The following is a 27928-nucleotide window of genomic DNA, read 5'->3' on the forward strand; positions in this document are numbered from 1 at the left end:
TTTGTTTCATAGGTAGTCAGGTTGGAAAGACAATACAGATAACATTTCTTTTTGTCTCTCCAGTTCCCCCTCAATAAATGGGTGACCCCGGTTGCGCCATCTGCTAGAAGGGTTTAGCAGCATACAGCTACAGTTGGGCTCGCACCTTCCCCACGGGCAGCTCTTGCCTGAATATTAGCGATGGAAGAATAAATGTAAGAATTCAAAATAGGTGAAGATGTAAAGTGAAAAAAGCCGTAACATATCGCCGATTGCGTGGGACAGCTTTACTGTACAAGTAGGCTCCTTCTCCTCGGGCCGGGAGGTGCCTCCAGGCGGTGGCCCGTAGCGAAGGCAGGGTCACTGTGCCACTAGGGGCTGCTGCTGTCCCGAGGCAGTCCTGGGCTCGGGGGGACACCCGCATGCGTTCCGCTCAGTTGGACTTCTCTACTTGCCTTTGAAGAGCAAAATTTTATCTTTTTAATCTTTTTTTGCCTCTTGATGATTAGGTAATCAACACATCTTGTACTAATCTTGCTTTAACATTCTGTACCCTGTAGAAGTGGAAATTTATTTGAATGCCTCCGTGGAGGAACCAGCTGTGCTAGAAGCGTGCATGCAGCAGAGTCCTGAGCTGACCTGGACTGGAAGTCTGGGGTATAGATTCAGTCCTGTCCTTGTAAAGAAAGGAAGCATGCCTAGAGGCTTTGGGTTGCTCTATAGGCAGTGATCTTCAATTGGAGCTTTTTAATCTGAAGCTACTGCTAATAATGGTACGAATACTGCGGGTGGTCTGGTTGGTAATGTGGAGATGTAATACTTTGACTGTGTTGGAAACAGCTTTAGGATCTTACTCGGAGATTGTTGGAGAGCAAAGGGAGAGAGTGCTTGCAGGAATGCAGCACAGGTGTGTCGCTGCACACAGGTGTGTATCTGAGATAACAGAGCGAGTGGCCTACATACCTACTTGGGAAGGAACAGGGAGCACTGACTGGCACACGTACGGTTATTAGCTACCTATACGTGATATTGAAAAGATGACTAGTTCATCTTAAACTGTGGTGTTTTATTTCACAAAATCTTTAAATGTAAGATGCATTGCTTCTTTCTCTTGCTACTTGATGAGACAAGGCTTAACTTATAAATATTGGTCTGATTAGGTATGAGAATTTACTTTCCAGGATTAATTACAGCTGTTACTTTTTCCCTTTCATCCCCAGTGGCTGAGGATGATAAAATACAGCTTTTGCAAAACTGACTATAGCAAAAAAAAAAAAAAAAAAAAAAAAAAATCAACAAATGAAAACTTCAGTAAACTTTTCCATAGAAAACAGCTCTGCTCCTAATTTGAACAACTGCTTCCATCAGCTTCTGCAGACTTGGACAAAAATATTTCCATGCGTATAAAAATAAAATCAGACCATGTTCTAGCTTTTTCACAGGGATTATTCTACGTACGCTTCAACTAGGCTAAGGTGACTAATTAATCCCCAAGATAATACCAGTTTAAACATGTTGTTATTGAAAGGAAAATAGCAATATATACAGGGTTCTGGCAATGCTGTGCATGTGAAATTAGCTTAGCTATTACTTGTGTTGCTTTTTTCTGGTTTTTAATTTGCAGTTACCACAAAGCTTTTGTGTGTGAAGACACGCAAGACCTCTTGCTTTTACTTCTACCCCCTCCCTGTAATTTGCAAGAGAAGTAAATGAGAGGATATGAGTAGATGAAAAGTTGATACAGCTGGATTCAAAACCTGATATCAAAAGAAGGCTCAAATTATCTGTTTGTTTGTTTATTGCTTTCAGACAATACATCTGACCTCTAATGTTAACTATGCCCAGCAAAGCTGCACTGTTGCTAAAAATAATAATAATAAAATATCCCATGGTAGACACTGTGTTGTAGTTCTCACACTGACACAGTACTCATGTTTCTTTGAGTTGTGCAAGGCATACAAGTAAGCGGAAAGCATAACAGGTGCATTTTTTAAAAGAAATGTTCAACAATAAAAAGTTAATTACAATTGTATGGAAGAGCTTGCCAACATCCTAGTGAAAAGTTCATCACTTGAGGTGCAAAGCATGTTTGTTCCCTTTAACAGAATAGATTGATAATAATGAAAAATGAGACATTTCTGGCTAATGTTGTCCCTTTCCCTATGTGTGCCCCCCACCAATAAAATAATAATAAAAAAGTCTTCTGCACAACCCCAGATGGATTTACAGCCCAGATGAAATCTGTTTGAAGAAGTCAAGACTTGTGGGGCTGACAACCCAGGAAGAGCAGTTGCTAGTGGGAGACTGTAGAAACTTCTGAGATAGAAAATACATGTTCATTTTTGTCGTTAAAATAGTATTTGCCACAAATCTCACTCCTGTGGTTAATCTTACAACCATAGCTATTGTAGGAAGAGAAATAAAGTGACTGAATTACCAGTGTGTTGTAGATGTTCAATTAGAATCAGATTCATTTTTTTGTGTGACTTAAAGGCTGTGGTTTATTGCTTTGCTGAAGTTACCCCTCTGGAAATACCCTCCAACTCAGAATCCCCTGTGCATTTTTCTTGCCTTTTTTTGTGATCCAGTTACCATCCAGCTCGCTTTGGAAGATTATGTAACTTTTCAGGAGGGTTGACCAGAACTCATTCCTACTTTTTTGTGATTACCAGCTTATTACCATGCTCAAAAAGGGGAAAGCATGTTTTGTGCATCTCTACTTGCCTCCGTGCCCTGGACATCTGTAGAACAGAACACTGGTGTGAGTGTGGTCCTGGGCTGTCACAGCAAATTAGTGATGAAGCTGGCTGCAAGCTCACGTCAGTTCAGGTACTTGGCTGCATTTTGTATTTGACTCCTTAGGAAATGCAAAAGTTCTAGCTGACCTGCACTCCCATGCCCGCTGCTGAGGGGCTGTGGCTTTTAATTGTTCACATTTAGCTGGCCTTTACCTTGGAAGATAAAATATTTACAGATTGCTTATGAAATCTTTGTTCATTTAAAAATTTTCTGGGTCAGCGTGACCGGAGCTGAAAGGGCACACTGATAGTCTGATTTGTTTAAACATATATATATGTTCCATATGTACAGGTTTTTGGTAGGTTATTAAATGTGCTTTGGTGCACATGTGACTGCAAGAATAGCAAGGGTTTAGCTGTCTTCGTCTCCTATCTAGAGGGATGGCTGTAAACCAATGTTGAGGGAAGCGAAAGAACACCCTTACGTGTGTGACACTGACTCTGCTTTGTTAATTGGGCTGCTATCAATTAGATAACAGCTTGGGTCAGATGTCAGGTCAGCACAACCTGGGCAAAATCAACTTAATCTATGGCAGGAGCAAATGACAGCAGCCAGCCGTGACACAATCTAGGAAATTAATGTGTTTGTTGTAAATGACCTAGTAAAATTGTTTTACTAGGATAAGCAGAAACTTTTAAACAATCCAGCAAAGGGCTTATATGAGAAAATCAGTGGGATGCCAAGGTATGACTCTATTTCCATGATTCCATCTGAAGAGAAAGTATGATTGCAAAAAGGGAAGTGTTTGCATAAACTGATAAAAAACTTGAGAATTCAGCAGAACACAGCCACGTGTTCCTGAGCTTTCTTCCATAAAAGTGTCTCCATGTCCGGCAGAGCCCCATTCACCTTCAGTATGAGGGGAATCATACTGGCACTAGCACTCACCCTTGTAGGTAAGCCTAACATACCCCTTCTTAATCTCTCTTTCCCAAATTTTCTTCAAGTTCAGTGGCAACAATTGGATCTAGACTGAGTGTTACTCATCTGGTTTTCTATCTCTTTTTGCAGGTAGCCAGAAGCTTGACATTGGTAAGTAAATTCCCTCCTATAACCTTCTTTCGGTGACTTTCTTGTGATTTCTATTTGTTAGAACGTGCCTGCAAGTATTGTGAAAACTGCTCTTATCCCCTACAGACCCTGGATTCGGTGGCAGAAAGAGCCACTTGTACAGCTATGAAGGCTGGGTTTTGAACGGGCTTCAAGAAAAGAGTTTAGCCAAAGCCGGCGTGCGCTTCAGCAGCAAAGTAGAGATCAGCGGGCTGTCAGAGAGCACCTACCTCCTCAAGGTAACGCGTCGTCTTCCAAACGTACCGTGCAACAGCGAGCTACAAAGTGCAGTCGTAATTGCACCTGGGTGATCTGTGGTTTGGGGAAGCTGTAGGAAACCCAACGGGAGACTTAGCGTGTAGATGTCAGTGAATGGTCAAGCTAAAGTTTCAGAAGCGACGAGTAATTTGGCATCCAGTCACTTAGGAATGTTTGTTGTAGGAATTGATCGTAGCAGGTGCTCTGCAAGACTTCTTGTCAGAAATAGAGGTGCCAAAATCAGAGGCTCTTTTAGAAAACAGTTATTTCTAACTCAAGGCGCTCAAGCCTGCTCTGAGTTTAAGATTTGATTCTAGTCTCAACACAGAGTTCCAGCTTCTGTGGGAAGCCTGGACTTGGGTAAGTAAAATCATTGTCATGCAATGGCAGGCAAATTAAAAAACATAGATTTAAAAAGTGACAAAAGCACGATTAAAAAAATGAAAGGCATCAAAAAGCATGTAATATTTAGTGTTTGGATAATGCAGTAAAAGGTCTGTACATGTGAAATCACACTCCTGCTAATGTCAATAGAGATAGGACCTGACCCATTCAAAACACATTTCAGAAAAATACTTTTATTTGTCTGTTTGATTTAGTTACATATCCAAGCTGCTTGTTCGGGCTCTGAGTTCAGTGACAGAGCTCTCAGCAGCTGTAGCTGAGCTGTAACCTTCCTTCACTGATGCGGACAAGGTGGCAAAATTACAGGCTAGGGATTGCACCTCGCACCGGAGCCTTCATCCTGAAATCCTTGCGTGGTGTGCACCAGGCTGTGCTCTGAGGCACTGAAACCAGCAACAACCCTGCCAAAGTGACTGAAATTGCTTCTGTTTATAAATAATATAAGTATAAAAAATATAAGTTTATAAACACATTGTTCATTATTAAAAAAAGATTGGATTGATTTAAGCATTTGAGAAATATGAATCAAATATAGCAATTAGTTTAATTAAAAATAAATTGGAAGGGGACAAGTTAAAATAAAACTTATAAAAAAACCCCTATAATTTTTAACACTTGGATTGATAGAAACTTTTTTAAATGCTAAATTTCACCTAAAGCAGAGTATTTATTTCAAGGCTGAAAAAAGGAGACATTTTTATTTTAATTTTTTAAAGTACTTTTTGAATCGGCCTTTCTCCCTATAGGGTTAATACAAATCAAATGTTTAAAATGTTCCTGGGAGTTAACAGCAGTACATTAACTGCTTCTGTATGATAATCTGCTGAGCTCACAGAATTTGTAGAGCCCCAGGGTTTGTACTGGCTTTACCATAGTGTTTTCAAGAGACAAAAGAATGAACTCCTAAGTGTGTGTTCGGAAAGAAAGAGTATGTAGCTAGGGATTATGTTAATTTCTTCCAATCTGTTTGCATATTTAGTACCAAAGTAATTTTATTCACAGAAGTATCTTAATTTTCTCCTAGATCCGCTCTCCCCAGTTTGAGGAATACAATGGCATCTGGCACAGGGACCCATTTACTCGATCTTCCAAAATCACCCAGATGGTTTCTTCATGTTTTACCCGGCCCTTCAAGTTTGAATACAGTAGTGGACGGGTTGGAAACATTTATGGCCCAGAAGATTGCCCTGATATGTGTATTAACATAGTGAGGGGAATACTGAACATGATGCAGATAACCATTAAAAAGTCACAGAATGTGTATGAACTGCAAGAGGTTTGTGTTTTCCATTCTAAACCTACTTTACTGAAAGGACGTTCCTCTTTAGGTGCTCTTCCTCCAAGTTTCTGTTTATTTGCATCTACTTTCAAATGTTCATCATCAAAAAAAGATGATTTTCATTGATGTAGGAGAATATGTGTGTGTATGTGTTGAACAGATAATCTGGGCTGGATTCTTTTTAAGACATCTGTCTTCAAGACTTAACATGCAGTCCTTTGAAGAAAAAATAATTATCTATGAATGTATTTGTTATATGGCTTCCCTCATACAGCTACTTGATCCATTTTATTTGTTCGCTGTTGATGGTAACAGGTTTCAAAACACAATTGAGACTGTTCAGGAGGTCCTTACCCTCATACTGCTCCTTCAAAATCTTCTTTCAGTAAAACTTCTCATGCAGCACAATCCTGATGCAACCAGTAAGTCTCATTATCTGTGTTGACCTGCCAGGCTGGAATCGGAGGTGTGTGCCATACGAGGTACGTCATTCAGGAAGACAGGAAGAACAGCCGAGTCTCGGTTACCAAAACCGTAGACCAAAACAATTGCCAGGAAAAAGTGAAGAAGAGCGTTGGAATGGCTTACATCTATCCTTGTCCTGTTGACATGATGGTATGTGAGATGTGAAAAGATCTTTGTGATTACAAGTAGGGCTGTCCTGTCCCCATTCACTTTTTGGGTCTCTTTTTCCTCCTCCAGAAAGAAAGGCTGGTAAAAGGCACCGCCGCTTTCTCCTACAAACTGAAGCAGTCGGATGGCGGTACCCTGATCACAGAGGTGGTGTCGCAGCAGGTGTATCAGATCTCACCGTTCAGTGAACCCACCGGTGTTGCTGTCATGGAAGCAAGGTAGGCAGGACACGGGCTTGCTTCACCAGGTGAGAATCATTATGGATTCTGGCAGTCCCTTTCCCGCCCGACTGAAGTGAAACCAGAACTGGGCTCCACAGCACTTGGGTAAAGCTATGAGTAATCGTACCTGGGGTTTCCGCACTCCAAAAAATTCAGTGAGCCATTCTTTATTTGTACCCTGGTGAACTTGGCACTACAATTACATGGAAGAAAAGAAGAAAAGCTCTTTTTCTTGCTTATGTCATAAGAATGCAACTTTACTACTCTGTCCTGAAAAAGGGCTAATTTGTAGTGTCAGGTGGAAGATGGTGCACATAGAAATAGGGTCATAGATTACACTGTCAGTAGCTCTCTTTCCAAAGACAGCAGTTTAGCTTCTCCTCAGAAATAATGTCATTGTAGATAACTCTAATACTATTTTGTTGCAGTTAGAAGGCTTTATCCATTAACAAACTCTAAGATTTTACTGTGATAAGAATAATAGAAGTGATACCATCACAGTATTGCTGAACAAACAAACCACCAAGGCAGATGAGGAAGACAGCTAATTCATTCTGGCCATAACACTCGTCTCTCTACAGACAACAACTTACCTTGGTTGAAGTGAGAAGCGAGCGGAGCAGCAGCCCGGACATCTCCATGCAGAGCTACGGAGGCCTTCGCTACCAGTTCCCATCAGTATTGCCACAGATGCCACTGCAGCTAATCAAGACAAAAAACCCCGAACAACGGGTATAGTATTTTTAGGTCTTCAAATTGCTTTCCTAATAAAAAAAATAATGAATAAAAGAATAACAGTCATGAATTCCAAAGCATTTAATGATGTATGCCCTCTCTCTTGTGTTTTGTAACAGATAGTAGAAACACTGCAACACATAGTCCTGAATAACCAACAAGATTTCCATGATGATGTTCCGTATAGATTTTTGGAGATTGTCCAGCTCTGCCGGATAACGAGTGCTGATACTCTTGAGTCCGTCTGGAGACAATTTTCAGATAAACCCCGCTACAGGTATTTCATTGTACCAACTTACAAGAAACTTCTCAATTTTTGGAGAATTGAGAGCTAAAATTAAGGATTTTTTTTTTTTTAATCTCCTTGCAGGCGCTGGCTGCTGAGTGCAGTTTCTGTGGCAGGCACCACAGAAGCACTCAAATTCATTAAGACCAGAATTCGCAATGATGACCTTACCTACTTGCAGACTCTTCTAAGTGTTTCTTTTGCTCTACATTTAACAAAAGCTGATGAGAACACTGTTCCAATAGCAGCAGTGAGTAAATCCGTGTGAATCTTTCCTGTCTGATAGCACAAGGAATGATAATTGATGGCAACCTTTGATTATTAAGTAACATTAGAGATTGGATTCTCCTCCCACGTACACCGATTTTGTGCAAATGTTGAGCCATTAACTTCTTTTGGCATTACATATGGAGAGGAGTTCAGTCTTGTGTCTTCGTTTCACTATGTGGATATAAAAGCCCTTCTTTCATAACAGCTTCTGAGAATAATTCCCGTTTTAGTTTGCTGGGATCACGTCATGCCTTCTGCAGACAAAACTTCACCCACTTCAACATCTTACTTCTGAAAAAAATGGTGATTTCTGTGGTATGTCATGTGAATAGCTCTTTTAATTGCAAACTATTCCTATGACCTGGAAAGTGTTGCAAGTGCAAGTATTAGTGCAAACATCAAATATTTTGACACTATAATCAATCATTCATTCTGAACAGGATTTTTGCCATCTCTAGTCAATATTCTTCTTCTTAAATAGGAAAAAAGGATATGATATGAGAATGCATCATTAACATAATTGACTTGCACTTTGTTCATATATATATATCACATATATTCCATTTCTAGAATGATGTTTACCCATAATCTTTATATATTCAGTGTTATGCTCAATTAAGGAAAATCAAAATGGTGCTATGTAAACTTACATATATTGAAACTAGTGGGGAATTAATCTCTTAAGTGAAGCTTGCAAATACAGTGTCTGCAAGCTGATTTAATTTGTTTGGATGTGAACAATAATTGTTCTGAAATTGCTCGCCTCAGATAAGCTCTGATGATTTTCCTGCTCTGAAAGTAATGTGAAACACTATATTAAATAGCAAATTAATATTTCCCCCCTTTTTTCCCCCCATAGGATTTAATGACCAGTTCTCGAATCCAGAAAAGTCCTATGCTTCAGCAAGTTGCCTGCTTGGGATACAGTTCTGTGGTCAATAGATACTGTTCTCAGACCTCAACATGTCCTAAAGAAGCTCTTCAGGTAGGTGGCTTTTTGTCAGGTTGTTCTTAATAGCTTAGTAGTGTTCATTACATTAGCTTAATTCTTTGAGGATACAGTATAAAAATGACAATTGGGCTTACAAAGGCACATTTCATAGGTCTCCTTCAGAACAAAGGCAATGAATGTTTTTATTAATGTAGATATTTGCTTCATGATTGAAAACACAGGTTTTGCATTGTAAAGTAAAATCCTGAGAGAGAGAGATAAAAAAAAATCACTGAATGATTTTATTAAACCCAGTTTCATTATTGTGATTGGCTTTTCAGTGGGTAGGGGGAACACTGTGGACAATCTATACATTAGGAAAAGAAGATTGAGCTGTGCTTTGTCTATAGCCCATCCATGACCTGGCAGATGAAGCGATCAGCAGGGGCCGTGAAGACAAAATGAAATTAGCTCTGAAGTGCATTGGCAACATGGGAGAACCAGGCAGCATCAAGAGGATTCTGAAGTTTCTTCCCATATCTTCATCCAGTGCTTCTGATATCCCCATCCACATTCAGATTGATGCCATAATGGCCTTGAGAAAAATAGCTTGGAAGGATCCCAAAACAGTAAGTAGGATCTGTCAGGGATTTCTGTACTTAATGAATTAGAGAATATATATTGTAAGGGTAATGAATTTAAAGGTATCGTGTGTGGATTCAGCACAGAATTTTTTCTAAGAACAACACAATACATTTTTATATTTCAGCTGGTGTTTTCTGCTAAGCTGTTGTAATTATTGGTCAGTAGGAAGCTTCCAGAAGGATATCAGCAGTGTTACTTCAGTCATCTGTCATAACCAATTAAGTCCTGTGCTAGTTATATATGGTGGAAATAAAAGTCAGACATATAATTTAAACTGCCTCAATAGTCAGGAGGAGGGACACTTCCTATGGACCTCGGAAGCAAAACATCGATGTTGCTCTGCCTCTTTTAGACCCTTCCCCTAACTGGGCTTGGATGAATCACCACTGACCTCCTGCTGAGGTTGCTGGCACGGTGAGCATAGGCAAGACTCCTACCTCTCTGGTGGTTTAGCTATAGGAGCTATATGACACAGCATCGACTCAGACTGTCTTTGGGGAGCTGCTGAGCTCCCCTTTTAGAAATGGTCTGAAACAGTGAAGCGTGTTCACAGAGTCAGTGGAGCTACTCCAAAGAATGAATCTGTCTTAATACCTGCAATTGTTTCTTCCAAAGTTACTCACCAGTCTTTGAATGTCAAAAAATTTTAATGCAAAAAAGCTATGCTGATGTATTTTTGATTGTGGTGGGCTGACCCAATACATCAGTACACAGACATTTGCTTTGCATTCAGTCCCTGCCCTTCTCCATGGGCCTGTTGCTCCATGGCCCACTCCAGTTTCTTAATAAAATTATGTAGAACCATGCAGTAAAAATTATCAGGAAACCCTTCTTTCAGGGTTGATGACCCCCTCTCCTGTATTTCTTGCAGGTTACATGTGGATCCAGTCTGCCAAAAAAAGCCTCAATTTTTGCTGATTCCACACTGCTTTCTCTCTGCAGGTGCAGGGGTATCTCATCCAGATCCTTGCAGACCAGTCGCTTCCCTCCGAAGTGCGAATGATGGCTTGTGCTGTTATCTTTGAGGCAAGGCCTGCCCTTCCTTTAATAACAACGATAGCTAACGTGGCAATGAAGGAGACCAATTTGCAAGTGGCCAGTTTCGTGTATTCCCACATGAAGGCTCTGTCGAAGAGCAGGCTGCCGTACATATACAACATGTAAGTGGCGACAGGAACCGAGTGGGTGACCTTCTGCAAATACAAAATTGTTACATTCTTGTCGGTGAGCACTGCACATGCTGACAAACTGAATTCAGTTTATATTCTGATGCGATGCAGCTTACTTCTGGATATTATTACCTCTTTTATTTTGTTTAGATCTTCAGCTTGCAATATTGCCATTAAACTGCTGGCCCCCAAACTGGACAGACTGAGCTATCGGTATAGCAAGGTCATGCGCGTTGGTGGTTACTTTGGTGAGTTAAAAGTGTTTCAGTGACCACAGAACTCTCACTTCAGAAATCATTCTTAAGAAACATTAAGCCCTTTGGAGAAACATGTCATTCTGTGCTTCAATAATAACTTGTATTAAATGTGACAGTCACGTATTTAAAAGTGCATGAATAGCCATTTATTCTTTTGGGCCTAAACAGTTAAAATTTATGTAATGATATATCTTAGAGCTGACAACGAAAAAGCTGCAGAAATATCATCTTGAATGATAAGTAGAATGGTTAGAAAAAAAGATGTGTCCTTTTTTTCTTTTTGCCATAGATAACTATAAAATCGGTGCTGCTGGAGATGTCTTTGTTATGAACAGCCCAGGAACGATGTTCCCGTCAGCAATCATTTCCAAGCTGATGGCGTGTTCTGCAGGGACAGTGGCTGATTTGGTGGAGGTAAATATTTACCTAAATCAATAATAAAGCCAAGTAAAATTAAAATTGACCACAAAGTTTCATCTCTGTGAGTAAGTTTCAGTCTGCTCCTTCTCATGCTGTTTTGGTAGGTTGGTGTCCGCGTGGAAGGCATCACAGATGTCATCAAGAAACAAAATATCCCGTTTGCTGAATATCCCACATACAAAAAGATAAAGGAGATTGGAAAAGCTGTAGGTATTTTCAGTAATGCAATGCGTGGGTTATATGAAGGGGTATTTAGTGAGGCTTGTCCTACTAGTTAAGCCCTGTCTCAGAAGGTAAGCTACCCGCCTAGCAGTCAGCGCGAGTATTGTTGTGAGAGAGAGATCTGCAGCAGGGCTGCAGGCAACGTCACTCCTGCCATGGCTGCGATAGCTTCTGCGGGTTCTTGCTCTGGCCCTGCCTCCTCCCCACGCCATGGGTGGCTGCAGAAGGAGCAGGGGAGGAGAGGGGGGATGCGCGCATTGCAGCACAGTGTGGGTCTCATGCCTGGCAGGCTTCCTCCTCCCTGCCTTCATCTACCTCACTTAATTTACGAGGATATTTCTTTGTCTTCGAGAGAAAAGGTGATTTGTTGCTGTGCTTTCGAACTTGGGTTTAGTGGCACTAATGACCCAGACCCTCTGTGTAAGTGTTACAGCATCAGAACACAAAACACTGCCCAGGAGGCCCTTCGTGGGCATCTCGGTGGTGGGGGAACGTCTGAATTATTGACGCTGTGCTGTTTACAAAGCAGCGAGGAAAAACAAGCAGCAGTGGAAGGCTGCAGCTGGGTCAGGACGGGCTTAGCCACCCTGCTGAATTACCGTTTATAAAGTGTTGCATTAAGGAACTTTGCTTGTTTCTTGATCTCTTCCCTAGCTGCTGGGATGGAAGGAGCTGCCAACAGAAACTCCCTTGGTATCGGCCTACTTGAAACTATTTGGCCAAGAGCTGGCCTACATCAACGTCAATAAGGAAGTCCTGCAGCAGGCTATGAAGGTACCAGGGACCCCTACTTTTATTTGCAAGTTTTGACACTATCGTACTTTTATATCCCAACCTCTTGGATCTCTGTTTTACTGCAGACTGTGCTAGAACCTGCTGACAGGAACACGCTGATGAAGAGAATCGCCAGTCAGATCCGCAATGGCATTGCAGGGCAATGGACCCAGCCGGTGTGGCTGGGAGAGCTGCGATACATCACTCCCACCTGCACTGGTCTGCCACTGGAGTACGGGTTGTACACCACTGCGCTGGCCCGGGTGGCAGCCAGCGGTGAGTTGAGAAGTATGAGATCGGTTGTGAGAGGTCTGAGCAGGGGATGAGAGGGACAAGCTAAGAGGGGCTAGAGAAAGATGTGGAAAAACAGGAAATTAGAAAAAGATCTAATTTTTGTAGCGGAGGGGAGGTAGTGAAGATGTTTGAAGAGAAGCTGGACACAGCCGATTTCTGCCTCATCTTTGCATGGACTGGAGACAGAGAAGGTGAGGGGAGAATGTGGGAAACCAGAGAGAGAAACCACAAAAAATGAGAGCTGCCTGGGGAGCTGACACAGGCGTGGGCAGAAGGGGGTACTCCTGAGAGACGCATGCACAGGCTGAGCAGGATTCAATGGACATTTAGAGAAGAAAATAGAAGACAATCCAAAGAGATCTACCAGTAACATTAGAGAAGGCAGGAAGAGAAGAGGGCTTGTGAAAAGCGACAGAGCTCTGTTTTAAAAGAACAAATATAAAAGTACAAATACTTATAATGAAGTTAATTCAGTGATCATACTGCTTGTTGTACAGCAAACTTTTAATATAGCCAGAACTGACCCTTGCTTCTGCTGTCCCCACATAAGGAATGAAGGGTGAAGTACAAGTACTTGTGCTCTTTACAGAAGCCTCATATGTGTCCACTTCTCACTGCTCTTGGTTTTTGGTTTGTTAGTTTGTTTTAATGACATCTTTGAACCCCTGGCCCTTGTTTCGTGGGTGGTTTTTTTGTTGGTTGGGGTTTTTTTTGTTTTGTTTTTGTTTGTTTGTTTGTTTGTTTTTTTCTTAAATAACATCCTTGTAGCCAGGATGGGGAGGTATGGATTCGATGGATGGGCTACAAGGTGATTGAAGGCTGTCTGGACTGCTGGTCTATAAGAGTAGTCAGCAGATGAAAGTCTAATCAGTGCCCTGTATGAGCGTCACTTCTCTGTCATTAGTACTTGTTCATTGTCTCTTTTAACAACCTGAACTTTTGAAAAGAAGGCACCCTCAGGAAATCCATGTCAATGATGACGTTGAATTGGTGGGAGCAGTCACTGCACTGGGGTGGCCAGGCTGCCACCCAGGGGACCCTGACAGGCTGGAGAGGTTGGCCTGACAGAGGTGTGATGAGAGTGACAAAGGCAATGCAAAGTTCTTCACCTGGGATGGAGTAACCCATGCAAGTGTGTCGGCTGGGCGATGCCCAGACAGGAAAGGGCCAGGGAGGTCTGAGGACAAGCTGGTCTGGTGACCCAGCAGTGTGCTCTGGTGGTGGTAAGGCAAACTGCATCACCGGCTGCAGCAGCGAGGGCACAGCTAGCATGGAAATTACTTCCCCCCTCTGTTTAGCAGATCTGGGGCTGCATCTGGACTACAATGTCCAGTTTTGGGTCTGCAGTACAAGAAAGATATTCACACTTGCTGTGAAGAAACATCAGGGTTTGTCTAGCCTGGTTGCCCACCATTCACTCTGTCTTCTGACCCCTCGCATTTCTGAAATTTTAATATTGTACTAATACACAAATTTCGATTTGGGTCAGCTCTTTATTCTCTTACTGTATTTTTATTTCCATTTTCAATATGTTGCACCAGGACCTTTGCCTACAGAACAAGCTTTCTGTATATTTTCAGTATTTTTTTGACTCATAAAAGATCTCATGTACCCCAAAGTCTGTCTTGTTCTCCAGCCATGCTTGTTGTATTAACAAAAAATATTACCTTTTCCTGAAAACGTGTCTTGCTTAAATTCAAATCCTTTCCTTCATTTTTACCATGTCTAATTGTTGTTCTGTTGTTTGCAGTTGATGGAAAGATGACCCCCCCTTTAACTGGAGATTTTAGACCTTCCCAGTTGCTTGAATCCACCATGCAGATCCGGTCTGATATAAACCCAAGGTACGGCAGGTTTCTAAGGCTTGACATAGGATGGAGGTGGGTTATGGAAAGGCAGAACCAGATGTTTAAAAGGAGCGCCTTTCTTACACCTGACCCTTCGCTCTGTTTCAGTTTGTACGTATATACGGTCGCAACAATGGGTGTCAACACAGAATACTTTCAGCATGCTGTTGAACTCCAAGGCAAGGTCCTGACAAGAGTGCCAATGAAGTTTGATGCCAAGGTAGACATGAAACTGAAAAATGCTAAGATCGAAACAAATCCATGCCATGAGGAAACTGAGATAGTGGTTGGAAGGTACGGTAGCATTGCTTCAGAATACTTCTGTCACTGAAACCTTACAGAGTTCACTACCCACTGACCTCTACAGATGTTTCCAAACAGGCAGAGTGACTTTTCAGCGTGTAGCAGAACCTTTGGGATAAAGAGAAAGGAAGAGAAATAAGGGAGTTAGAAGTCAAATGATACCTACATTATTCGGCAGTTTAATTTTTAATTTGTTTATTATTTTGTGGTTCTAATTTTTATTTGTTGATTATTTTATTGTCTTTTGAGGTTTTTTAATTTTTTTTTTTAAATTAATGTCTTTCATGATTTGGAAATTTGTTTAAATTTATCCAGATTTTGAAAAATTTGTGTGAAATAAGGAACCGGTGTTTGTCATGAACTCTTATTTGTCTTTAATAATATTTATACTTACAGTTGCATATACAGTCCCTGAATGTTTGAACAATTCGTTCAAACAACATAACTCTGTGCTCTCACATGATACTGACAGGTTAATCCAAAGACAAAGGGTCAGAAAAATTAATATTTTTTTTCCACATATCTCAACAGACACAAGGCTTTTGCTGTATCAAGAAATATAGGAGAACTAGGTGTTGAAAAGAGGACCTCAATTCTCCCAGGAGATGCTTCATCTGATATTGTGGAAGAACCTTTCAAACCATCAGAGAGAGCTTCCAGTGAAGATTTCACAGTGGTAACCTATTCCTTTTTGCTTACACAGTAATATTTGCCTTCCCTGTGATACATATGTCTGCAGTTTTACCCTTGCCTATGATATGCTCCCAGTGGTATTCATATACTCATCTCCAATGCAGCAAGGAGCTGACAGCATGCCAAGGAAACATGCCTACAGCTCTCAAGAGGATCTTCGCCATGGTGTAAGAAGCAAAACTCGTAAACAAGACATTTGCATCAAAATGCATCATATTGGTTGTCAGCTCTGCTTTTCCAGAAGGTCACGAGATGCCAGTTTCCTAAAAAACACGTATTTGCACAGATTAATTGGAGAACATGAAGCTAAAATAGTCTTGATGCCAGGTACAATACTGAGCACAAGCCTTGTCATCTTAGATTTGTCAGTGCTGTTTGGAGCAGTATAACCTTCTAATGTGTGCAATTGGTGTGTAGTTGAAACAGATGCCGATATTGACAAAATTCAGCTGGAGATTCAGGCAGGATCCAGAGCAGCTTCCAAAGTAATTCATGTGGTAAACTCAGAGTCTGAGGAAGAGGATGAGTCATCTCCATATGAGGACATTCAAGCGAAACTGAAGAAGATTCTAGGCATTGACAATGTGTTCAAGGTAAGAGACTTTACGTGTGGGAGGGGGGAGTATTTTCCCACAAATGAAATCAAGAATTTGAAGTTTATTGTGGAAAGCTGGTGCGGGAAAGCAGGGATAGGGCTAGTTTGAAAGGTGCCAGTGCCACATCTGGTGGGACTGATCCTGTGAGGTGCATCCAGCTGGGGCTGATCCTCCATGCTGGGCTAGATTTCAGCTAAGCAGGGTGGATTTAAAGGGAGATCTACAGCTTCTGCAGTGAGTGAGCCAGAGAAGTTGTCATTCCTTGAAAGGCCAGTGTGAGCAGCTTGTCTAACACTCAGAGAAATTTTACATTGTAAATATAAAAACAGATGTATCCCCTCTCTTGCACTTCTCTTTAAACTGTTTTTTCAGGTTGCAAATAAAACACGACAACAGAAGAAGCAACCTTCTAAGAAAGGAAACACTATGCTAACAGAAACAGAGACTGGGACAGACCCCAATACAAAAAATCCCTCGAGCTCATCGTCTGCCTCCTCAGCTGTCTCTTCTTCTTCATCATCTGCTGCTGCTTCTGATCGTAAAAAAGCCATGGGTGAAGATGAGAATGATCAAGTAAAGCAAGAAAAAAACAAAGATGCAAAGAGCAGCAAGAGCAGCAGCAAGAGCAGCAGTAGTGGCAGCAGTAGTAGGAGCAGCAGCAGTAGGAGGAGCAGCAGCAGTAGTAGCAGCAGCAGCAGCAAGAGCAGCAGCAGTAGGAGGAGTGGCAGCAGCAGCAGCAAGAGCAGTGGCAGCAGCAGCAGCAAGAGCAGTAGTAGTAGTAGCAGCAGCAGCAAGAGCAGTAGTAGTAGTAGCAGCAGCAGCAGTAGCAAAGGTAGTAGTAGTAGCAGTAGCAGCAGCAGCAAGAGTCACCATAGCCATGGGCATCACTCAAGGTATCTGAATGGCAGCAGCAGCAGCAGCAGTAGTAGCAGCAGTGAGTCATCGAGTCACCATAGCCATGGGCATCATTCAGGACATCTGAAAGATGGCAGCAGCAGAAGCACGTATTCCGAAATATGGGTAACTGTCAGTAAATTGACCAATGCTGCTAATGTTCATGAATCACATTCCTGATGGCAGCTGGCTTTGCATCATAAATCTGGAAATTATGAGCTGACACAGTAAATTTTAGCAACATAAAATTGCAAAATCTATTCTGCAAGCACACCTGCAATCATTGGCTCAGATATCTACTTCAAAGCATTCCAAAAGTTTCTACAAGTTTGTTGAAACTTTTGTTATAGGCACAGAACCATTTTTTTGCCAATTTACTGCTTTCTGTCAATAGGCATTGCATATTTCTGTCTTTATTTTGCAATAGGAACATTAATGCTTTGCATAAACTACTTCAGGTCTTGCGTTATGTGCTTGTGACTAAGCATACAGAACTATGTACGAATGATAATGAGTAAAATCCTTACTTAATTCCCAGTGCTCAGATTTCAATGTAATTGCAGCATTTCCTTTCTTCTGAGACTTCATCTTCTTGTTTTTATCATTTTCAAAGGAAGAACATGAGATTTATCAGTATCGCTTTAGATCAGCGCATAGACAAGAGGTGAGTTTTTCTTTCCTTAGTAAATTAAGTATGGAATCTGTCATGAGTCAAATGGAAACCTTAAAGGCAAGTTGTTGTCTTTGTTCAGGCAAATTACAGTACTGATAACGTTTAGAACACCAAATCAACTGTGGCTGTTCTTCCGAAATGCATAAAGACAAAGTGTGTTCTTCTTTGTTGTGCACATGGTGCCATTTGTGGCCCTCCGAGTAGATGCAAAGCTCTACCAGAGCAGTACCAAGACTGGGGACACACACACTTTGGAGGAACAAAGATCCTACCATCAAGGGCTTGGGTCATTTGACTGGCTTTGATCACCTGGCTTCCTGGGTTGGAATCACTGTTGGTACACACTGGGATAGTGACGCTGACAAACATGGGAGGATGCTTTGTTTTATGGTGCTTTAGTTTAGCAGAAGACTCTTACTAGGGCATGTGCCAGTCAGGAGCAGTGTACTTGATATTAGTGTTCCTCAAAAAGTGAAAAGTTCAGCTGTGTGTGTCTGTTCAGTTGGCACTTCCCATATAGTTGGTCCATTCAGTACATCCTCCAGCTGACCAGGCCCCTCCAGAAGTAAAATGAACCAGTTCTGGTCTTTCATATTGGATTGAGAGGCTGGTTCAATTTGGCTTGCTCTGGTCCATTGTTTTTTCACACAGGGAATTCTCATGTAGACGTGTTGCTTATTTGTCTCTTCTGAGAGGTCAGATGTATTTGGGGAAACATGATTTTTCAGAGCCAGATCACATGTGCTAAGCAGGACCAAGCATATTGCAAGTTATTGAGCTGCTCAGGGTTGGAAAACAAGTTTACCAACACCAAATGCCATGACAGGGAGAATTTGCAGCACTGCCTAGTGCAATTTCTTCAATCACACTTTTAAGTTCCCCTCTTGAGCATGATGTGTTTTCTTCTTGCAGTTCCCAAAACAGAAGGTCCCAGCTGACCAATTTAGTAGCACATACTCCTCTACTGGATCCAGTCATGCCTCATCTGAAGCTGCTTCCCGGGTTAGTTTCACCATTTTTAGGGGGTTTTGACAGCTTGGAAGAATGGCAGCGTGGCTGTGCATTTGCAGTAATTGTGCAGTTAGGATAACGGGAAGAGAGGAATACCAGCCTCTCACGTCTCAGGTATCAATCAAGAGTGAGACACGCACCATCGTTCCCACACAATCCTCTGCAGTGAGGTGAGCATCCTTCCTGCATCTTGCACCACAACCCTCACAGGGGAATCTCACCCCACAGATGCCTGCAGAGGCTGATCTTGTGGCTCTGCAACCAGGAGGGAAGCTGAGGTGCTGTGGTGCCGGTGCAAGGTGGTGGTGGTGGGGGACTGAGGCTAAGACTCAGCAGAAGGCATGCTCCAGAGGTGACATGCAGCACCTTGGCCCCTTGCTACCACCCAGCCCAATGCCTGCAGCCTTGCTCTCTGATGCAAGTGATGAGGTGAAGTCTAACAACGGAGGAAAGGAATTGCAGGCCCTGCTGTCAAGGGGGGACATTGAAGACAACGTTCTGAATTATATTTTGTGCTAGGGTGCTGTGCAAACCTGCCTGCCCCACAGAACTCACAGCTCAGGTGTGAGGTGAAGGCCAGCAGACTGACCAGAGATGAACAGGAGGACACTAGCTGGGGGGTGCTACTGCTGTGAGGAGGAGTGATGAGTACCACGGACAGCTGATGTTGTTAGTCAGATTGAACCGCTTTCTTTCATTGACAGGCAAATATATGGGTATTCACAATGAAGCCCAAATCAGTCATTACTGTACCCTAATGAAAGGAATATTCCCACAGTAACAGCTGTAGCTCAGAAAGTGGCACAAATTTTGGCTCATGTAAAATACAGTGATAAATCCATCTGTGCATGCAGAGGCACATGCGCACTAAAGACATATGCATGAGAGTTTATAGGCATGTGTATGTGTGTGATGCATATGCTGGTATGTATTTGCAGTTCAGTTGCTTATTTTTCATTTATTCATCTAGATCTTGCATCTGAAACGTTCCATGGTAACTGTTTTATAATTATATTCTTTGTGTAATTTCTCCCCCTTCTTCTCAGCCTAAGTTTTTGGGAGATGTTAAACCACCAGTATTAGCTGGTTTTCTTTACGGCATTCGTAACGACAAGAAGATAGGAGGCCTCCAGCTTGTGGTATATGCTGATACTGACTCCATCAGGCCCCAGGTGCAGGTATTTGTATCAAATCTCACAGATTCAAGCAAGTGGAAGCTCTGTGCTGATGCCTCAGTCCTCAATGCTCACAAGGCAACGGTAAGGCTCAAAATAGTTATATACAGCTGTATGCATCACATGAATGTTCCAAGCATTTGAAAATGGACAATTTCCTTCTCCGTGACAGGCTTACCTGAAATGGGGCCGGAATTGCCAGGACTACAAGATTTCAGCTGAGCTGGTAACTGGGCGGTTTGCTGCCCACCCTGCTGTACAAGTGAAACTGGAGTGGCCTAAGGTGCCCTCAAGTGTCAGATCCATAGCAGAATGGTGAGGTTTTAGTCTTTGGTGACACTCATTTGTCGTATCTGTCAACTGGGGAAAAATCAGCATCCCCCCATGAGGTTCTGGTGGTTAAAATACTGGCTGTTATTTTATTCTCTGATCTGCCTGTGTACTGCCTTTGGACATAAAAGCTGAGTGGGAGATCATAGCCATCCTGTTCTGATGTATGGTAATTGTTTGTACCGGACATAATTACTAAAACCTGAGGAACAGATCGTTCCTTTCACTGATCACTTGATCAATAGCACCGAGAGTGATCATGGGGACCTAGCCAGTGATCCTGAAGACTCTTTGTGCTACTTACACACACGTGTGAGACAGCCTGGTTGGGATGTGTGCTGCTTTTTGCTTCTCTATTTCACCAGATCTTTCTGATTTGAATTTTTGAAGGTTTTACAAGTTTGTCCCTGGGGCTGCATTTATGCTGGGGTTCTCTGAAAAAACAGACAAGAATCCTTCTCGACAAGCCAGGGTGATCGTGGCTCTAACTTCTCCAAGGACATGTGATGTTGTTATCAAGCTTCCCGATGTAATTATGAAATATTATTATCACTCTCCTATTTTTTCCTAGTAGAAAAGTGAGACTGTTGCATTTTAATTACAGTGGCTTAATTACAGAGAAAGAAAAATTAAGTAAGCATCTGTTTGGGTGCAAATGATGAAAAAAATTTGTGTTTATTCTCAGCCTTTTCATATTACATCCAAGAATATTCATAGAGTGATTTTGTTCATGGAAAAAGTGGGTACTCATAATGACATGAGTTTCCATCTGTAGTAGCTCCATACATGCTCACCTAACCACCTTTGAAGGGGAGTAACTAATTCTCTCCCAAATAATACCTGAATGATGGCCCACACCGTGAGAGAAAACTGTAAGCAGAAGCAAAAAGCTCATGGACAGCGAGGCAGATGAGTTGCGTTCATGTAATGTCTTTGTCAACCAAAGTAGAAGAAATTGAAATCAAAGAAGAGAAAAAGCTGACCTCAGCTGTTTGCTGTGAATACCTGGCAGAAATGTATTTTGAATGTGCTTTTGGATTCCTTTTCAGATCATCCTCTATGAAAAAGCCATGAGGCTTCCCCTGTCACTCCCTGTAGGTCCAAGGATACCAGCTTCAGAGCTGCAGCCTCCCATCTGGAATATCTTTGCTGAAGCCCCCTCTGCTGTGCTTGAGAATTTGAAAGGTCAGGGTCTAACCGGGTTCAGAAGCATGATATCCTCAGTCTCCCAAATTACTTGAGCACTTTCTGAATTTTTCTGTGATTATTTGTCTCCACTTAATTAGGAAATGTGCTGTCATAATGCAAGGATGGTTCAGCTGGGAGAGAATATTGTGCATATAGTACAGAAATTATCAGCCTTTCAGGGAGCAAGATACCAGTTATCTGAGTTGATAACATTTAAACTTTCTGGCAATTATTTTTTGTTAGACAGAGGAGTACATTTTCCATGCCTTGTTTAGAATTTATGGTTGTTTAGTAGTCAAAAGACCCTGTAATCCATAAAAAAAATATCACATAGTGGAAAAAAATATGAAGCTACAATAATATAGCACTAAAAATAAATATATGCCATTTCCTGACTTTCTTTTATGGAAGAGCAAATACTCACTGGCATTTTATTTAACCAGCTTACTGCTCAGTTTCCCACAACAAGATCACAACCTTTAATGAAGTTCAGTTTAACTATACAATGCCGGCAAACTGCTACCACATCTTGGCTCAGGATTGCAGCTCTGACCTGAAGTTCCTGGTGATGATGAGGAATGCTGAAAAAGCTATGAACTTGAAAGCAATCAACATCAAGCTTGGCAGTCAGTAAGTAACTCCTGCCAGATGCTGGGAGCGTGAGGGACTGCATCGTCCACGTTTAACGTGAGAGGAGCTTAGTTCTGAGCTTTACTGCAATGGTTAGCAGCCCAGGGGATTCCAGCATTTCCCTTATTTACTTTCCGTGCATGTTGAATATGATGCTGATGATGTTATCCTGCATCTTGGGTGACAAGAATACCCCCGATGGAATTTAAGGGGCTGAAATAATCTTATGCTGTGACCAGTGATATTTAGTGAACAGGAAAATGCCTTTGTCACTGTGTGCGTGTAAATGTGATACAAACAGGGTACGAACGCTCTTCTCCTTAACAGTGAAATTGATATGCGTCCTGCAAACGGACAGGTGAAACTGCTGGTAGATGGGGTTGAAAGCCCCACGACGAATGTTTCCTACATATCTGTTGGTAAGTGATGCACCATCTGTTGTTTCAGTGTCACATATGTTTTAGGAGAAAGAAAGACTCTATCAAAGAGATTCCATCAGTATTTCTACCTTTGGTTGTAAGAGTAACACTTAAGAACATGTATTTTACTCATTTACATTTAGAAAGACTGATTAGAGAGTGAAGCTCTTGAAGTGGCCTAACTAAGCAAGATTTAACTAACATGAAGGTCACTCCTTTTCATACATTGCTGCAGCTCCTGCTGGAGTTCCAAATTTGAGAAATGTTTTGGTTATGCTGTAAAATCTTGTTTGATTAAAACTTTTTGAAGTAGAGCTTTTGTAAAATTCACCACACTATATCACTGTTTTTCTTAACTTCATTTTTAGGTATAGATCTGGCTAGCATTCTGAAACCTGCAGGCAATAAATATGGAGAACTGCTAAAAGAGCCTGCTTGCTTCTCTCAAAGCAGAAATAGTTTGGGGTTTTTTTTGTGAAAGGTACAGGAGGACCTAGTTACATCCTGTGCTGTGCAGTCAGGGGCTATACACAATGCAGGTAGCTCCTGACTGTGGAGCTGTGGTATATGAATCAGGCTAAATCTTGCTGAAATTGGGTTAGCATCTGCCAGTGCTAAGCTCTGTCCTATTTGTTACGCACATGGGAAGCAGTAATTGTGCTAGAAATGGCTGCAGTGACAGTCACAGTGTCACTGTGTCACATATAGGGTACTCAGGGCCCTGTATATCTGCACAACTATACAGATACTATAGACAGCTCTGTAATCATTTCTAGAAATAAATGTGAATATGTTAATAATGCAATGATGAATAAATCTGTGATCATTAAAATTGTTTTCCAACGTTTTACAAACACCTGTTTTCTGTATATACACACTTCTATATTGTTTTGCTGCCTGTTTTCTTTCTTGAATAGAACAATGGAGGAGTTTGAAGGAGAAGAACATTTTAGAAACATGACAGTTGCTTTTTTCTTTCTTAAAAAAGCTAGGTTGGGTCTGTTTTGGTTTTGCTTTGTTTTATTTTGTTTTCTTCTAGGTGCTCCTCTGTGGATCCACAGTGAAAAGCAAGGGCTTGTACTTGTTGCCCCAGCCTATGGCATTGATAAATTGTACTTTGATGGATACACATTCAGGGTATTGATATTCCTCTTCATAAGCTTGGGTGTTGAGAAATTTCCATAAGGTTCCCTTAAATCTTCATGTATGAGTGTAAGAGTATATAGTGGCAAATCCAGATGTGTGCAGGGCCCAAAAAACCCCAAAGGGAAGCGACACTACAGCATTGCACAGCGGTGCTCTTTATTTCTAGGCAGGAGATGTAAGAATCTTTCACTGACAAAAATACCTTATTCTTGCAGTACAGGTGTGTGTTGGAAAATGGGCTGTGAGCGTACACACACTGCGTCAGCAGTGCATTGGCAAGAAAAATGAGTTTTCAGCTCCTGTCCACTATTCTTACAGCTGTATAATTCTTCAAATCAGCAAAATTGCAGCCATTCTTTTAAGACGAATAAATGCTTTAAAGGCTGCATTAAAAGTAATGTGAAATAGGAATGTAAGAAATTGGCAAACCATACTGTATCTATCACCCGTACTATGAAAACATCCCTCAGACAAAAGATTTATTGTATTAATAGTTTGGACTATTAATAACATACCAGACTGGCACAGTAGGTTTTAAAGGCTGTAACAGTCAAAGATGCTGCAGCACCACGGGAGTTTGGCATCTGGCTGTCAGACCCTTTTGAATTCCTACTAAAGAGTTTTTAAATGTTTGTGCATTAACGAATACTAGAAGGGACCTGCATAGCAGAGGTCTGTTCCATAGGTATTACTTTTGCTAACTTGAAATGGTTTTGACTTTTTTTTCTCAAAGATTCAAGTTGCTTTATGGATGGCAGGGAAAATGTGTGGAATGTGTGGAAAATATGATGCAGAATGTGAACAGGAATATCGGATGCCCAACGGATATCTAGCTAAAGATGCAGTGAGCTTTGGACATTCTTGGATTTTGGAAGAAAAGCCTTGTACAGGAGGTATGCAAGCTCCAATAAATTTAATATAATATACTGCAGTTCTTTAGAAAATGTAGAATCTGTTTAGAAAATTTTAAATCTGTGAACAATTTGGAAATACAAAGCATTTTATAAGGATTCATTATCAAGTTTATATATAAGTTTTAAAATTACTTGCCCATTTAGAAATAAATTAGAAGTTACAAGTTAATCAAGACAAAATACACAAGTCAGTTGAAATTAAATGACCAAGCGGAAACAAAATCTTTGTTTCAGTTTTGAAGTGTTTTAGAAGACCAGAAAAAAATGTTAAGAGGATAAATTCACACGTAATGCTTTGATTTAAGCACAACAGCATTTTCCAGACATCAATATCCAGCATTTGACCCATCAAAAAAATCAGATGGAGATTAGTAATTATTACCATGGCTAAGCACCTGATTTTTGAACCAGTGCAACCTGCCAAGCAAAGCATTCAAGTGCATGAGCAGTTCCAGGGACTTAATTACACGGTTGAAATAAAAAAGCTGTATTTTAAGTGCTTCAGTAGATTAGGATCTGATGGTGTGCTGATGCTCCCCGCTGAAGTTATGATGCAAGAACATCCTACAGTGCTGCAAGGACAGGCACAGCTGCCTTTGTGAAAAGACTTGTCCTGGTGGGAAGGACTTCCTCGGTCCCTAGAGATGGCTTCTACGTGTTTAGCTGTGCATTAACTGTTACTCTATGTCTTTGTCAAGAATACTGAGCATCAAACTTGCTTCAGATAGATATAACGTTGCATATACCCAATAACATTCCCACAGTTGGTAGTGACCACATATAGTGGAAAAGGCTGGAATTTCAGAGAATGAAACTTATAGTCAAGGGTAGATTGTGGCCCATTTAGCTTCTCACACACTTGCAGCTGCTCATCCTGTGAATGCAAAATGTGATCAATATTACTGGCTGGCAGCAATGACTTTTGGTCTCTCTCTGCAGCAATTCTGTATCTGAATGACAGTGGTAATAGTGTAATTCTTTAGTGACTATTTTTATTTGGTTAGAAACACCGCCTTTATTTCCACTGCTGAGTATTCAACACTTTCCAATGTGGTTTTGTAGCTATCCAGTAAGCTGGTTTGCTTTGAAAACCGTTTTTTAGAAAGTACATCAGGCTACGTTTCTACATGTTAATCTAGAAATAAACCAGTTGCATTTGAAATTGACTTTCCATAGCTCCATATCTAATTAGCTGATTTGAAAAGCTTATCAGTGAGTGATACTGCTTCACTTATGACCAAAATACAGTTTTCACAGAGGAAAGTTGTTTGCAAATTGGCAGCGTTGGCAGTTGGAGATCTGAAGATTTTTGAATGTCAGCACCTAAACTATCACCGATGATGTGTTACAGCCTGTAAACTGCGACGCTCGTTTGTGAAGCTTGAGAAGACGGTTCAGCTGGTGGGTGTAGAGTCCAAGTGCTATTCTACAGAGCCCGTGCTGCGCTGCATGAAAGGATGCTCCGCCACCAAGACTACTCCAGTCACTGTTGGTTTCCACTGTCTCCCAGCTGGTAAGCCAACGGAAATTCTACTGAACAGGGGCTGCACAAAAGTCTGAATAGATTGTGCCTTGACACGGTTATTCCACTTGAAACATATGAATAACACCTCCACAGGCAGGGTTGACTTCCTGTGCTATTGACTGAAGACCTTTCCCTGTTGTCATTAATACGTAAAACTTCCTTTAGCAAGATAAGTGTTTTTCTGTTGTAATTTTAAGTTTTTCATTATACTGGAATTTAAAATCTATACTGAACTCCCCTTCATGGTGCTTTGAGCTAACAAGGTAAGGGCAGGCAAACAGCACAGTCAGCAGCAGCTGAAAAGCCATGTATTGCAGCCCGAGAGGATTCAGCCACTGATCATGTGCAGCACCCTGAGACGGGGATCCTTACCTCCTATATTTTAATATATCACTGCCTTTGGTCATGATCCTTTTTCACTGAGCTGATTTAGGCAATAGAAGGGCAGGTGTGGGTGGGATTTCTGCACCCAAGTGCAGTGATATAGGAGGATGTCTTTTTTTGTAGGTATATTGTAGATTGTAAGAGTTTAGCTAAGGTAGATATAGATCATATAGATTATAGGTTTGTGTCTGTTTTCCATGTTTGTTTTCCCTTTAAGACCATAATATCCTTTCCTAAATGTGTTATTAATAAAATTCTAGACGGAAGTAGTAGTTTCCAAGGTAGAACTGCTTTATTAATTAAGTGGTTCTCCTAGAACATCTCTGTGTGACTTAGACAAGTATAAATATGTAAGCCAGTGAGAAGCCAAGCCTTCTGTAATTAATGACTAGTGCATGGGAAATGCTGTACCTTGCAAAACTACTTATGAAGCATACTGTTTACTTTTCATTTCTTGTTGCCCATCAGATTCAGCTACCAGCCTGATGGACAAACAGACAAAGTTTGACCAGAAGTCAGAGGACATGCAGGACACTGTTGATGCACACATAGCATGTTCTTGCGAGGACGAAGACTGCACTGCATGAAGCTGTACATCACAGCACGGGAAAAACCAGAAATGCTTTAATGTTTTTATTGTGTGGTGTAAGAAAACTCATCTTAAGGAATAATAAAGATACTAAATTAAGTGTTTAAGGACGTGTGGAATCTTCCCAAGTAATTTAAAGTATTAAACTTTATTATTATAGAAACTGTTATGATTGCCCTTAAAGTACCTGATTTCGTAATAAATCCACGCATGGAAAAAATTATGAAGGCTTCCTTATTTTACTGGTTATTGAAAGAGAAGGTCACTGTTGCTTGTCCTCACCCCCCATTTTGTAGAATTTTGGTATCTGTGACCATCTTCTGCGCACCAGGCATGTGTCCATGTCAGGCCCCTTCGGGGGTATAGCTGGGTAGCTGTGGTAGCAGGTTCCTCCTTGTTTCCCCCAGTACTTTCTTCCCCAATGCTGGGATCCTGCGCACCAGCAAAGGAACTGATCACCTCTGTGTGATGCAGCACCCTCCACAGCAGCAATGCTGTTGCGGTGCTCTGCAATAACTGCATGGTGTGCCAGCGCTGGCCCTAGGGAACAGCAAGGTCAGGGGATAAGCCTGAATCTCATGGCACTGGACAAGGCTGCCCTGAGGGAGTCAAGGACACACTGTTTCTGATGCACCACATGCAGAAGCTAGTGCAAATCAGGGGCCTTTGAACAGGACATGGTAGAGGTACCCAAGTTTACCACTTGCCAAAGGGTCCGGAGCAGAGCTGGTCCTTTGCACTTTGGGTGAGATGCTCCCACCCCCGTGCCCAGCTGTGGCCACCATCAGCAGGTGGGCTCTGCCTCCTGCCCACCCGCTGCAGGTCTGTGTGGGCACAGTGAGGGACGCGCTCATCTGCTGCGGGTGCTGGAGCCCAGAGGATTCCAGCAGATCTGGAAAATGTCTTCTGCTTGCCCCTAAGGCTGTGCTTGCAGGCTGAGTATATGTGCTGGGTGAATTTGTTTTTCAGAGAAGTGCCTTAGGA

The 27928-nt window shown here is 41.6% G+C and overlaps 1 protein-coding gene across 1 annotated transcript; it reads left to right on the forward strand.

Moving 5' to 3' along the window:
- Positions 1-3604: 3604 nt before the first annotated feature.
- LOC102053200 (vitellogenin-2-like) lies at positions 3605-27159 on the forward strand. Its single transcript, XM_014285238.3, has 35 exons — positions 3605-3674; positions 3790-3810; positions 3916-4067; positions 5516-5767; positions 6224-6385; positions 6473-6621; positions 7206-7356; positions 7479-7636; positions 7730-7895; positions 8775-8900; positions 9257-9475; positions 10434-10651; positions 10811-10908; positions 11207-11331; positions 11442-11543; positions 12214-12333; positions 12420-12609; positions 14378-14471; positions 14583-14768; positions 15309-15453; positions 15575-15797; positions 15888-16063; positions 16439-17086; positions 17574-17624; positions 18546-18635; positions 19691-19903; positions 19992-20134; positions 20540-20678; positions 21199-21334; positions 21781-21967; positions 22295-22386; positions 23426-23523; positions 24266-24425; positions 25798-25959; positions 26824-27159. The coding sequence occupies exons 1-35, from the start codon at positions 3605-3607 to the stop codon at positions 26940-26942; spliced, it is 5541 nt and encodes a 1846-aa protein (XP_014140713.3). The 3' UTR covers positions 26943-27159.
- Positions 27160-27928: the final 769 nt, after the last annotated feature.

The sequence above is a fragment of the Falco cherrug genome, chromosome 12 (genome assembly GCF_023634085.1).
Source record: "Falco cherrug isolate bFalChe1 chromosome 12, bFalChe1.pri, whole genome shotgun sequence".
Classification (NCBI taxonomy): domain Eukaryota; kingdom Metazoa; phylum Chordata; class Aves; order Falconiformes; family Falconidae; genus Falco; species Falco cherrug.

Excerpts from the sequence above, each read along its gene's own strand:
- LOC102053200 (XM_014285238.3), top strand. The coding sequence starts at position 3,605 with ATGTCCGGCAGAGCCCCATTCACCTTCAGTATGAGGGGAATCATACTG. Across the intron at positions 7,357-7,478 it reads CAAAAAACCCCGAACAACGG|ATAGTAGAAACACTGCAACA; the intron begins GTATAGTATTTT and ends GTTTTGTAACAG. Across the intron at positions 8,901-9,256 it reads GTCCTAAAGAAGCTCTTCAG|CCCATCCATGACCTGGCAGA; the intron begins GTAGGTGGCTTT and ends CTTTGTCTATAG.